The sequence below is a fragment of the Telmatherina bonti genome (genome assembly GCF_933228915.1).
Source record: "Telmatherina bonti genome assembly, chromosome: 3".
NCBI classification, from domain to species: Eukaryota; Metazoa; Chordata; class Actinopteri; order Atheriniformes; family Telmatherinidae; genus Telmatherina; species Telmatherina bonti.
The window spans coordinates 41,498,919-41,511,951 of NC_136621.1; the positions used below are offsets into that span (position 1 = coordinate 41,498,919).

General features: G+C 44.4%; 1 protein-coding gene across 1 annotated transcript; it reads right to left on the reverse strand.

Moving 5' to 3' along the window:
- Window positions 1–923: 923 nt before the first annotated feature.
- LOC306774956 (NADH dehydrogenase [ubiquinone] iron-sulfur protein 8, mitochondrial-like) lies at window positions 924–7,222 on the reverse strand. The gene is made up of 8 exons (XM_079265150.1): window positions 7,130–7,222; window positions 4,896–4,951; window positions 4,359–4,424; window positions 3,894–3,983; window positions 3,638–3,746; window positions 2,488–2,551; window positions 1,663–1,791; window positions 924–1,455 (listed from the first exon to the last, which is right to left on the reverse strand). The coding sequence occupies exons 2-8, from the start codon at window positions 4,936–4,938 to the stop codon at window positions 1,324–1,326; spliced, it is 633 nt and encodes a 210-aa protein (XP_079121276.1). The 5' UTR covers window positions 4,939–4,951; window positions 7,130–7,222; the 3' UTR covers window positions 924–1,323.
- Between the last annotated feature and the right edge of the window lie 5,811 nt (window positions 7,223–13,033).

Sequence of the window (13,033 nt, forward strand, 5' to 3'; positions counted from 1 at the left end):
TTTTGTATACAATTAAACTTTCTTTCCAGGTTAAGTGAGACTCCTCTAGTCCTGATGAACGCCATCTGTTTTCCAAACGCCTTGATGCCTGTTTTAGAGCTCGAAGCTGGGAATTAAACCAGGGAGCCTTCATAATCTTACCTAATTTCTTCTTCTTTAGGGGAGCAACATTATCCAAGGTTGTACACATTGAAGCTGTTATAGTATCAGCATGTTGATCAATCTGAGCAGGAGTAAGGCTTAAAGGGGGACTCTCTGTCATGCTAACACATGGTAGATGTGAAAAAATTGATTCAATTGATTGTTTAAATTTTGTAATATTATTGTCTGATAAACATCTACTATAGTAGAATTTATTTTTGGTCAGTGAGTAATCAAATAAAGTGAATTCAAAGGTTAATAAGAAGTGATCGGACAAGACAGGGTTTTGAGGAAATACTTTGAGCTTATCAGTCTCAATACCAGATGTTAGAACCCGATCAAGAGTATGACCATGAGAGTGAGTGGCTCCATGGACATTTTGTGAAAACCCAACTGAGTTTAGAATAGAGCTAAAGGAAATGTTTAAACTATCATTTTCATGGTCAACATGAATATTAAAATCACCTAGTACAATGACCTTATCAGTAGTCAGCACTAACTCAGACAAGAGATCAGAGAATTGGGTCTTGTTTTGCAGCCCCTAGTGGATGAAGGGGGAACGGCAGGTTTATGTACTTCTGCATCGGCTTCACTTTTAACCGCCGGAGGCTCCGCCCATCTTCCATCTACGGTCTGTGGTCGTAACGCAGACATCTGGCATGGAGACGGACATCAGCAACCGAATGGCTTGCTGATGTGGATGAAACATAAATCTGGTAAAGACTCAGTTCTCCTGAAGTTTAAAAACACCGGCGGAAAAAAGTTTCACATTCAACATATTAAGAGTTTTTATTTTTATGTCTATATTTTATTAGATTTGCATCAGGATGGAAACAAACAGACCATGTGACACCTGTTCAGCTGATTGGACGTCTCTAACCACATTTACACGTCGCTTCACTCGCCAGCATGACGGAAGATAAACCAGAAACATGCTTTCAGAACATCCGTTACCTGATTTTAATGTGAAAGGCTGTTTGACAGGAAGTAGGATGGAACATTAAACACATCCCAGCAGACACTTCCTGGTTCACTTCACACCCAGAAACATGAAGAAGGAGCAGATTTGTTTTAAATAAAGGCTTCTGAATTAAACAAATCCAACCCTGAACAAGTTCAAACGCAGCTTTTCTACTTCAGTATGTACAGAATCAACACGTGTGTGTGTGTGTGTGTGTGTGTTTATCGGTACAGGTAATCAGCTTGTATGTTGGCAGCTATCTCTGCTTCCCACTTGTCTCCGTTGTTCAGCAGCTTCTCCTTGTTGTAGAGCAGCTCCTCGTGGCTCTCCGTGGAAAACTCAAAGTTAGGACCCTGAAGAGAAGAGGACAGGTGTGTGTGAAGACGGGACAGGTGTGTGTGAAGACGGGACAGGTGTGTGTGAAGACGGGACAGGTGTGTGTGAAGACGGGACAGGTGTGTGTGAAGACGGGACAGGTGTGTGTGAAGACGGGACAGAACATCTGGACTGAGGGTTGGAGATCTGTGACGTGATTGGTTGATCAGTGCAGACCTCCTTACCTCTACGATGGCGTCGACAGGACACGCCTCCTGGCAGAAACCGCAGTAAATACATTTGGTCATGTCGATATCGTACCGAGTCGTCCTCCTGCCGCCATCGGCTCGGGGCTCCGCTTCGATGGTGATGGCCTGGAATACGGTGGGAAGAAGAAGTTGCTTCGTCACTCAGAGCGTCCTCACACACCAGGCTGGTCCCCGACCGCACCGGGAGCCCGAACCCACCGGGACCCCGAACCCACCGGGACCCCGACCGCACCGGGAGCCCGAACCCACCGGGAGCCCGAACCCACCGGGACCCCGACCGCACCGGGAGCCCGACCGCACCGGGACCCCGACCGCACCGGGACCCCGAACCCACCGGGACCCCGACCGCACCGGGACCCCGAACCCACCGGGAGCCCGAACCCACCGGGACCCCGAACCCACCGGGAGCCCGACCGCACCGGGAGCCCGAACCCACCGGGAGCCCGAACCCACCGGGACCCCGAACCCACCGGGACCCCGACCGCACCGGGAGCCCGACCGCACCGGGAGCCCGACCGCACCGGGAGCCCGAACCCACCGGGAGCCCGAACCCACCGGGACCCCGAACCCACCGGGACCCCGACCGCACCGGGAGCCCGACCGCACCGGGAGCCCGAACCCACCGGGACCCCGAACCCACCGGGACCCCGACCGCACCGGGAGCCCGACCGCACCGGGAGCCCGACCGCACCGGGACCCCGACCGCACCGGGACCCCGAACCCACCAGGACCTGAATCCATGTGTGTGTGTGTGTGTGTGTGTGTGTGTGTGTGTGTGTGTGTGTGTGTGTGTGTGTGTACCTGGGCTGGACAGATGGCTTCACACAGTTTGCAGGCGATGCAGCGTTCCTCTCCTGAAGGATATCTGTCATCATCAGAGAGGATTAGTTAAGAACTGAACTCATCACCATGATCATCATCATCATCATCATCACCACCATCATCGTCATCTCCATCTCCATCACCATCATCATCACATCATCGTCGTCATCATCACCATCATCATCACCATCATCATCATCATCATCATCACCATCATCATCACCACCATCATCACCGTCATCATCATCGTCATCATCACCATCATCGTCATCATCATCGTCATCATCATCGTCACCATCATCATCACCACCACCATCACCATCATCACCATCATCATCGTCATCATCATCACCATCGTCACCATCGTCATCATCATCGTCATCATCATCACCATCATCACCATCGTCATCATCATCATCACCACCACCATCACCATCACCATCATCATCGTCATCATCATCGTCATCATCATCGTCACCATCATCACCATCATCGTCATCATCATCGTCATCATCATCACCATCGTCACCATCGTCATCATCATCACCATCATCACCATCGTCATCATCATCATCATCACCACCATCATCATCGTCATCATCACCATCATCATCGTCATCATCATCGTCACCATCATCACCATCGTCATCATCATCGTCATCATCATCACCATCATCACCATCATCATCATCACCATCATCACCATCATCATCGTCATCATCATCGTCATCATCATCATCGTCATCATCATCGTCATCATCATCGTCATCATCATCACCATCACGATCATCATCACCATCATCACCATCGTCATCATCATCACCATCGTCATCATCATCGTCATCATCATCACCATCATCTACATCATCATCATCATCACCATCGTCATCATCATCACCATCACCATCATCGTCGTCATCATCATCTTCATCACCACCATCACCACCATCATCATCACCACCATCACCACCATCATCATCATCACCACCATCACCACCATATCAACCTCAAGCATCAACATTACAGATGGATTTATACCGAGATGCCATTTGCAGGTTGGCACGGCGACGCCGGTCCTGCGGTTAGTTTTACCCAACATGCTGTGATGCTTCATCATCATCTTCCTCACCTCCGCAGCGCGTGCTCTCCTCTGAAGCGCGGCGACAGCGGTCCCTTCTCAAACGGGTAGTTGATGGTGGCCGGCTCTCTGAACAGGTAGCTCATGGTCATGCCCAGACCTGACACAGCGAGGGAGGACGTCACGCAGACATTCCACCGTCAGTCTCACGTCAATAATCATCAATCATCAATCATCAGTCATCAATCATCAATCATCATCTTCTCAGACTTCCAGGTTGGCTCCAGAACCACGGAGCGGGTCAAACCTCTGAAGAGCTCGGTCCACAGCAGGGTCTGTGCAGCTCGGTCTGTGATGGACTTCATATCTGAAGGGATCTCCTGGGCGTTCACGTACTCTGAAGACACAACATGAACACCCGGTCACCCGCCGGTCACCCGCCGGTCACCCGATCGCCACACAGACTTTTGCTCCCGGTCCACGAGGGTGCTGCCCTCTAGTGGCCGTGCTCTGCTCTAAAATCATCATTTGTCGAGTTTTTAATCAGATTTTTCTTTTTAAAAAAAAAAAAAAAAAAAAAATCGCTGAAACATTTTCCATCCTATTTAAAAACAAATGATTTTCAGGAATTTAACCCTTAAAGGCCAGTTTATGAACTGAATTACTGCTTTATCCACCGTTTCACCATCTGATGCAGGAAATCTGGTGGTTTCTACAGTCTCCTGATGGAGATGTGGGTCCGCCAGCAGTCATGTGATGGAGGACTACTTACTGAATCCGTTCCTCTGCAGTGACACACTGAAGGACCTGACTGTGTTCTGCCTGGCCACCACACTGCCTGAAGACAAACAGAATTGATGAAATACATGTTAAATCTAAAATCTAACAGATGTTCTCAGCATGACGCTCCACTTGGCCGATTTCCTGCTTCTAATCAAATTAACCAAGGAGACGTTTGCTGCCTCTAAGGAAAAACACAACCAACTGCAGCAACAACAAACAAATATCTTTTAAAAGCTTAATTCACAAGACAAAGCCAGAAGTCCAGTGTGATATCAGCAGATCCCTGAAGCCAGGTATCGTATCGGACAGTAAGAATCAGAACGGGTGAAAGCAAAGTGATCCGACTTCGGCTTTGCTTTCCTCCAGACTGAGACGTCTCAGACGATTAAACTGAGCTGGAATGTTTTCATGTCTGATCCGAGTCAGCTGGTGGTTCAGCCGGAGGGTCGCTCTGCACCGAGACACTCTGAAAGCCCGTCGAGACCCACCGGAAAGCAGCTTCATCAGAACAAAGCAGGTATCTTACCGGGCCTCCACGCGGACAACAGTAGACGGAAGGTTGCCGCCATCGGGACTTCAGACCTGAAACCAGAAGCAGAGACACTTTACCTTCATCACCAGGTGTCCAGGTGGCAAACAGATTCCTGCCTGGATGAAGCTGCACAAACCCCCAGCCGCGTGAATTCCACCCACTACTAATGCAGCATGTTTAATAAGCTACTAAACGCGTTTAATAAGCTACTAAACGCGTTTAATAAGCTACTAAACGCGTTCAATAAGCTACTAAACGCGTTCAATAAGCTACTAAACGCGTTTAATAAGCTACTAAACGCGTTTAATAAGCTACTAAACGCGTTTAATAAGCTACTAAACGCGTTTAATAAGCTACTAAACGCGTTTAATAAGCTACTAAACGCGTTTAATAAGCTACTAAACGCGTTTAATAAGCTACTAAACGCGTTTAATAAGCTACTAAACGCGTTTAATAAGCAACTAAACGCGTTTAATAAGCTACTAAACGCGTTTAATAAGCTACTAAACGCGTTTAATAAGCTACTAAACGCGTTTAATAAGCTACTAAACGCGTTTAATAAGCTACTAAACGCGTTTAATAAGCTACTAAACGCGTTTAATAAGCTACTAAACGCGTTTAATAAGCTACTAAACGCGTTTAATAAGCTACTAAACGCGTTTAATAAGCTACTAAACGCGTTTAATAAGCTACTAAACGCGTTTAATAAGCTACTAAACGCGTTTAATAAGCTACTAAACGCGTTCAATAAGCTACTAAACGCGTTCAATAAGCTACTAAACGCGTTCAATAAGCTACTAAACGCGTTCAATAAGCTACTAAACGCGTTCAATAAGCTACTAAACGCGTTCAATAAGCTACTAAACGCGTTCAATAAGCTACTAAACGCGTTTAATAAGCTACTAAACGCATTTAATAAGCTACTAAACGCGTTTAATAAGCTACTAAACGCGTTTAATAAGCTACTAAACGCGTTTAATAAGCTACTAAACGCGTTTAATAAGCTACTAAACGCGTTTAATAAGCTACTAAACGCGTTTAATAAGCAACTAAACACGTTTAATAAGCAACTAAACGCGTTTAATAAGCAACTAAACACGTTTAATAAGCAACTAAACACGTTTAATAAGCTACTAAACACGTTTAATAGCTTATTAAACTTGCTGCATTAGTAGTAAATACGGTTTATGTGGGAATATAGGGGACTGACACAAGCTAACCCCCACCTTGGTTATTGGTTATGGGGTTATTTATTTTATTTTGTTCTCATAGACTTTAAACAGTGTGTAATTGCTCCAATTGGCCACAAGAGGGAGTGTCTCATACAATGAGCACTCTGAGCGCGCGCCACAGTATTCAGTGGTGTCGGCTGTTGAAAATGGTGGATCATTATACTTGCTGTCCCTTCATTTCTGTTTCTAACAGCCGATCATAATGAAACCCGCAAAGACCACACACGGACTCATTATTCAAGTGTGCAACTTGGGAAAAAAAAGACACATTATAACCAGTTTTACCCAGTAAGATATTCTGATGTGGAAACGAGCTCGTTCATGGATGAAAATAGGATGACTCAATGAAATCAATTTATTCAGACTATGAACACCTTTATATTTACACATCTTAGATATGTTAATAGATGATAAACATGATGCTTTAGCTCACATTATAAAGAGATTAAACTGTACAATTTCACCATTTTAGAAACAAAACAGAAAAGACAAACCTCAGATTTGTGCAAAATCCCATAATGGACAGCTCAAATAGAACATGTCCAGGTTAAAAGTGTTCAATATAATCAGAGACTTTGATCTGTCATGTCCTGGTTATCAGAAATAATTAATCATAAATGGTAAATTTAATCGACAAGTCACCATCTCTGTTAGGGTTCAACAACTCCTGTTTAAGTCGCCAACATACCATGTTTAAAGCCAGTTAATCACGTTTCCAGCCAGTTAGTTAAACGCGTTTACAGAGACGTAAACACCTTTACAGAGAGTTAAACATGTTTACAGAGAGGTGAACATGTTTACAGAGTTAAACATGTATGATTATAATGCTAACAGCGGTGCTAAGCTAACACACAGTAACAGCCGCTTTGTCAAGGACGTTTCAATAAAGGTCGCGCGGGATTGATTCAGACTCATTTTCACTCTGATTAGTAACTAAATAGTTATTATAATATTTCATGTGGAGCAAAATCTCTTAGAAAAGTCAGGTTTTATTACCTTGAAAAACCTAAAATTCAGCCAAATGTCGCAGCGACAAGGATAGCAGCAGCGAACACAGGAAGTTACGTAACGACGTCCGAGCTGTTGGCCAATGGGAGCCATGCTTTTCTTCTTCGTTGTTAAGTTTGCGGGTGTCCGGATATTAGGATTTACTATGTTGCCATCTGCTGGACTAAGATGAAGTCTGCACTCGGTCAGAAGCTGATGTAACGAGTCATCTCTCACATTTACCTGTGTCCGTTTATAATCTAACAAATATTACAGATATCCATCATCCACTTCATAATAATCACGTTCATATCATTTCAATTACAAAAATTAAAGAATAAAAGAAAATTAATATTGAGCTAATTAAATCAATAGCTTGCATGAAATTTGCTGTTTGATTCAATTTCCCATCCTGAGCTGCAGGAGGGAAAACCTCCTGCAGAACCAGAACCTCAAGAAGAACCAGAACCAGGCAAAACAGCCATCTGCACTCCGTGGAGAGGACAGAATATCAACATTATTGGGACAGTTGGGACAGAAAAAAAAATTGTACTGGTCTCATAATAACATAGAGAGAGAGGGGGGGGGAGAAAGATTGAAAAAGAGAACAACCTACATACATTTGCGTATATATAAGCACACATACACACCCACTTATATATACACACATCCATACACCAATACGCACTGGAGTCATGTTCCCCTGCGGGAGGACGAAACCATTAACTATCAGGAAAACCCAGAACTTGGTTCCCCAAGGATCAATTTTAGGCCCGTTACTTTTTAACCTGTATATGTTACCACTTGGGGACGTCATCAGGAGACACGGCGTTGATTTTCACAGCCATGCCGATGATACACAGCTTTACATCGCCGTGTCCCCTGATGACTTAGAGCCACTAAATGTTCTTTTAAACTGTATTTCAGATATAAAGTCATGGATGGCAGCAAAGTTTTTACAGCTCAACCAGGACAAAACTGAAGTTTTAATTATCGGTCCTGAAGGCAAGAGAGAGATCCTTTTATCAAAATTACATTTTAATCCCTCCCAGTGTGTGAGAAATTTGGGTGTTCTTCTTGACTCTGAGCTGGATTTTATTCCACACATAAAAAATGTAACAAAAACAGGTTTTTATCATCTAAAAAATATTGCCAGAGTCGCCCATTTCTCTCTCTTGCCAGCACAGAGGTGCTGATGAATGCTTTTATTTCCAGTAGATTAGATTACTGTAACGCCCTGCTCTCTGGTCTTCCTAAAAAGTCTCTTTCCAGCCTACAATTACTACAGAATTCAGCGGCACGAGTTCTGACGAGCCCTGCGATGGACTGGCGAGCTGTCCAGGGTGTACCCTGCCTGTCGCCCAAAGCCAGCTGGGATAGGCTCCAGCTTCCCCGCGACCCTGAATTGGAATAAGCGGTTCGGAAAATGAATGAATGAATGAATGAGTTCTGACGAGGACCAGGGGACGGGAGCACATTACACCAGTTTTAAAATCGCTGCATTGGCTTCCTGTGCGCTTCAGGATTGATTTTAAGATTATTTTACTTGTTTATAAATGCCTTAATGGTCTTGGGCCTTCTTATTTATCCGACCTTCTTTTTAATTATGAGCCTTCGCGGACCCTGAGGTCCTCTGGTACCGGCCTTTTAGTGGTTCCTAAAATCAGAACTAAGACATACGGTGAGACCTCTTTCCATTGTTATGGTCCTGGACTGTGGACCAGCCTGCCAGAGAGCCTCAGGGCCGCGGAGACTGTTGATGTTTTTAAGAAGAGGCTCAAGACCTTTTTATTTTAGCATTTAACTGAATTTTATTTTACTTTGCGGGCCCTGCCTGTTTGGTCTGGGGGCTGTTGTCATGGCGACCGCTGCTGTTTGGGTGGCGCGGGGTCCAGCACTGCAGCTTCATGGCTGCGGGGTGGCCCCGTTGCTGCCTGGGAGTTGTGCAGTTGCTGTGGCAACGGCTCCTATGAGCATGCGGGGGACTGGCGCCTGGTGTGGATGGATCCCGAGGTATTGTCTCCTCACATCAGCACCAAGTCAGAATTTTTATCACTTACTGAATGTTTTTAGTTGTTTTATTAACCAGAATTCAGTTAAAGAGACAGTATTCAGGGAATGATGTTTTTCGGGGAATGTGGGTGGGTTCTTTGCTCTATGTCCTTGTATGTGTGTGTGGAAAGAGCTTGTGTCTATTATTTTTAAATGCCTTTTTAGCCACTGTTTTTTTAATCCTTATGACTTGATTTTATCTTGTAAAGCACTTTGTGTTGCCCGTGGCATGAAAAGTGCTCAAGAAATAAAGTTTGAAGTGGATCAGTGAGTCGATGTCCCTGCTGTAGATCCTGGTGGTGTGGATCAGTGAGTGGATGTCCCGCTCACTCTTAGCGTACAGCTTGATGTCATCCATGTACAGGAGGTGGCTGATGGTGGCTCCATTCCTGAGTCGGTATCCATAGCCAGGCTTGTTGATTAGTTGGCTGAGGGGGTTCAGACCTCTACAGAGCAGCAGCTGGGATAGGGTATCTCTTTGGTATATGCCACATTTGATGGAGACATGCACTGTTGGCTTGAAGTTGGCCTCCAGGGTGGTCTGCCACAGCCTCATTGAGTTTGCAACAAAGGTCCCCATGTTGCCATTGATCTTGGCATATATACTGTGGCATAGAGTCGTAGGCCTTCTGGTAGTCAATCCAGGCGGTGCACAGGTTTGTCTCTCTGGTTTTGCAGTCTCGAGCGACTGTTCTGTCAACCAGTAGCTGATGTTTGGCTCCTCTGGTTACTCTGCCAATGCCTTTCTGTGTCTCCGCCATGTATTGATCCATGTGCCCACTTACCTTAGCCACTATGAGGCCTGACAGGAGCTTCCATGTTGTTGAGAGGCAGATTATTAGCTGATAGTTGGATGGGACTGATCCCTTGTGGGGGTCTTTCAGTATCAGGACTGTTCGACCCATGGTCAGCCATTCAGGGTGAGTCCCATCCCTCAGGAGTTGGTTCATTTGTGCTGCCAGGCGTTCATGGAGTGCTGTTAGCTTCTTTAACCAGCTGACATAGATCATGTCAGGGCCAGGTGCTGACCAGTAACCGATATTCTATGCTGGATATCTGCTACTGTGATGGTAACTAGACCTTGTACAGGGAGGGAACTGTGGTCTGCTCTGAGGTTCTTTAACCACTATGCTTCACTGTTATGTGTTGCCTCCTTCTCCCATGTGTCTTTCCAGTGTTGTTCTGTCTCCAGTCTTGGTGGGTTAGCTTGTGTAGTATTACACTGGAACTGGGAGAACACTTTAGCTGGGTTTGTCAAGAATAGCTGGTTTATTTGCCTGGCCTCTATTTCTCTTGTGTATCTCCTCAGTCGTGGAGCCAATGCTTGGAGTCTTTGTTTGGCAGTTTCCGGAGCCTCAGGTATGTAGGTCTGGCTGTACCTCTGGGTTATCCCTTTCATAGTTTTACCCTTCTGGAGTTCTGACAGATGGCTAACTTCCCTTCAAACAGCCTTTATTTTGCCTTCCAACCTTCTCTTCCACTGTGCCTCCTTCTTGCCCTTCATATAGATGTTACGTCTGCTGAGCATCTCCAGAATAACTGTTGCTGGACTGTATATCAGCTCAGCAACAGTTGCAGTTGGGATCATACTTATTGCTGCTTTCACATCAGCTAGCAGACTTTCTGGTGGTACATCGCTAATTATCTGGGTGTCGGGGTTGGCAGGCTCTCATCTTAGCCATGATCTTATCTTTCAGGTCAGTTACGTGATGTTAGCAGTCCCATCTGCCTCGGCATTCTGGCTCCCCCTTGTCACAGCATTAATGTGTTGTATCTCCTCATTCTCCAACTGTGATAGCAGCTGATGTTTGCGGATATCGATACACTGAGCTACTAGTTGTTTTGATGTCAGTGTAGACTGTGGGTGTCTAAGTATCCATATGTGAAGCAATCCCTTCATATAGTCCCGCTTACTAGGGTTACTTGCATAGTAGCAATCCAACAATGCCTTGTTCACATCTTGAGTCCAGTGCCATCTAGTTTGTATTCCAGTAGCCCATTTGTTGTCACTGTAGGCTGATCCCTCAGTACATGACGGAGACCTTATTTGACCGGGCGACGTTTGAGCCAGTATTACTCTCTGTTCTTTATCACTCATCATGAGGTGAATAGGCAGTGGCACAAAGGGTCTTGCCTAAGGACCCAACTGGAAGATATACTACTGTGTTCCTGAGGAGCGATGTCGCAACATGACCTGCAATAAATATTCTGCAATAAATATTTCTACCAAAGATTCTGATTGTTCATTTTAAAGACAAGTAATGAACGTCTCCATAACTTTTTAACCTGCGGGATTCAAACTCGTATCTCCCGCACCTGTAAACCAGATGTTCATCTGATCCAGGTGTCCTGGACACGCTGCAGTATTGTCTGTCTCCAGGACCAGACGTGGGCTCTCCTGCTGTGAAGTTAACCAGTTTTTGAGCTTTAGAAGTTCCAGATGAACTGGAGATCAGCATATTGCGCACAGATGCAGGCTGATACCACCTAAGTAGAGAACTCTGAGCAGAAACACTGTAAAATACTTGCTGGTGGCTTCCGGTGCCAACTTTTCCCTCATCTGATCCAACATCATCACCCAGAATCCCTGAATCAGGAGGAATCAGTGGCCAACATCAATAATGCGCAGTGCTGGGTGCACCGCCACCTGTTTACATCTGTTCTGAAGGTTAAAAAGGAAAAACTTTCTTTTTTTCCCCTCTTAACACAGTTTCCACACACAAAACTTTCACAAGTGTTATATGCAAAGTATCAGTCAGAATCAGTTCTTCCTCTCGGTTTTGGGGGTTTTCCTTCATGCTTGACAGTCTGAGGTGGAAGGAAGGCAGCTTTCTGCAAGTTATTCTTTCTTTCTTCAAACCTTGCAGGAACTACTCTCGCAGAGTCTCGTCTTTGTGGTGTGTACATGTTCATGTAGTTTCCTGGCATCACATGCAGATGCGACAGCTGAGGAGCAGCGATGGGCTTCAGTGCAGCAGAGAGCGGATTTATCTTCCTGTTCTGTGCAGCAGGTGATAAAGTTTTTCTGTGTTTTATTACAAGTAAAAGTTGTGTGATGTTGTATCACCTCCAGACTAAAGTGGTTTCTGTTTCACAGCACATTGAATTTAAACATCAGATTTGCTGTAAAAGATGGATAAAAACACATCAGAATGTTTCCAGAAGTTGAATATTTTATAAACTCAACATAAAATGAAAGATTGATTTTTACTTTTCCTGCTGTTTTTTCATCTTTATATCAAGTCTTTTGTGTTTCGAAAGTAGAAATTTCATAATTCATAATTCTTGTTTCCTGACCCGAAACGGAAACGTAAACTAGACTTTAACCCTGTAATTTACTGCAGTAAAAGAAAAACATGAAACGCTTTTCTTTCAGTTCAGTTTTTCAATTATTTTAATGTAACAGAATTTTATTTGACAGGAAGGAAGCATATAAAAACAAAAGATAAGAAAATTTATCCAAAAGGCCAATAGTTTTTATCTGTTGTGTCTGAGCAGATTGCACAACTCCTGGAATCATGAAAAACTGCGAGAAAAAACTATAACTTCATGTCAATTTAAAATGTAAAAGAAAACAAATAAAAGGACAGAAAAAACATTGTAGAGAAAAGGAACTAAGAAGAACCTAATCAATAATGATCAATAATAATATTAGTAATTATAATAGTAATTTTAAACAGACCAACAAATCTTCCATGTATAAACTCAGAAATGATGGAAAAGTTATGGAGACGTTCATTACTTGTCTTTAAAATGAACAATCAGAATCTTTGGTAGAAATATTTATTGCAGAATGCAGAAACCTTGCTGAGTCAGTCCTTTACTCCTCCAGATGTTCCTTAGTCTGACTTCACATCTGTC

Bases quoted from the DNA above. Each gene is read 5' to 3' on its own strand.
- LOC306774956 (XM_079265150.1), bottom strand. From the start codon at position 4,938: ATGGCGGCAACCTTCCGTCTACTGTTGTCCGCGTGGAGGCCCG. The intron at 3,747-3,893 runs GTTTGACCCGCT...TCGCTGTGTCAG, and splicing joins GTGGACCGAGCTCTTCAGAG to GTCTGGGCATGACCATGAGC. The intron at 2,552-3,637 runs GTGAGGAAGATG...TGATGATGACAG, and splicing joins GGAGAGCACGCGCTGCGGAG to ATATCCTTCAGGAGAGGAAC.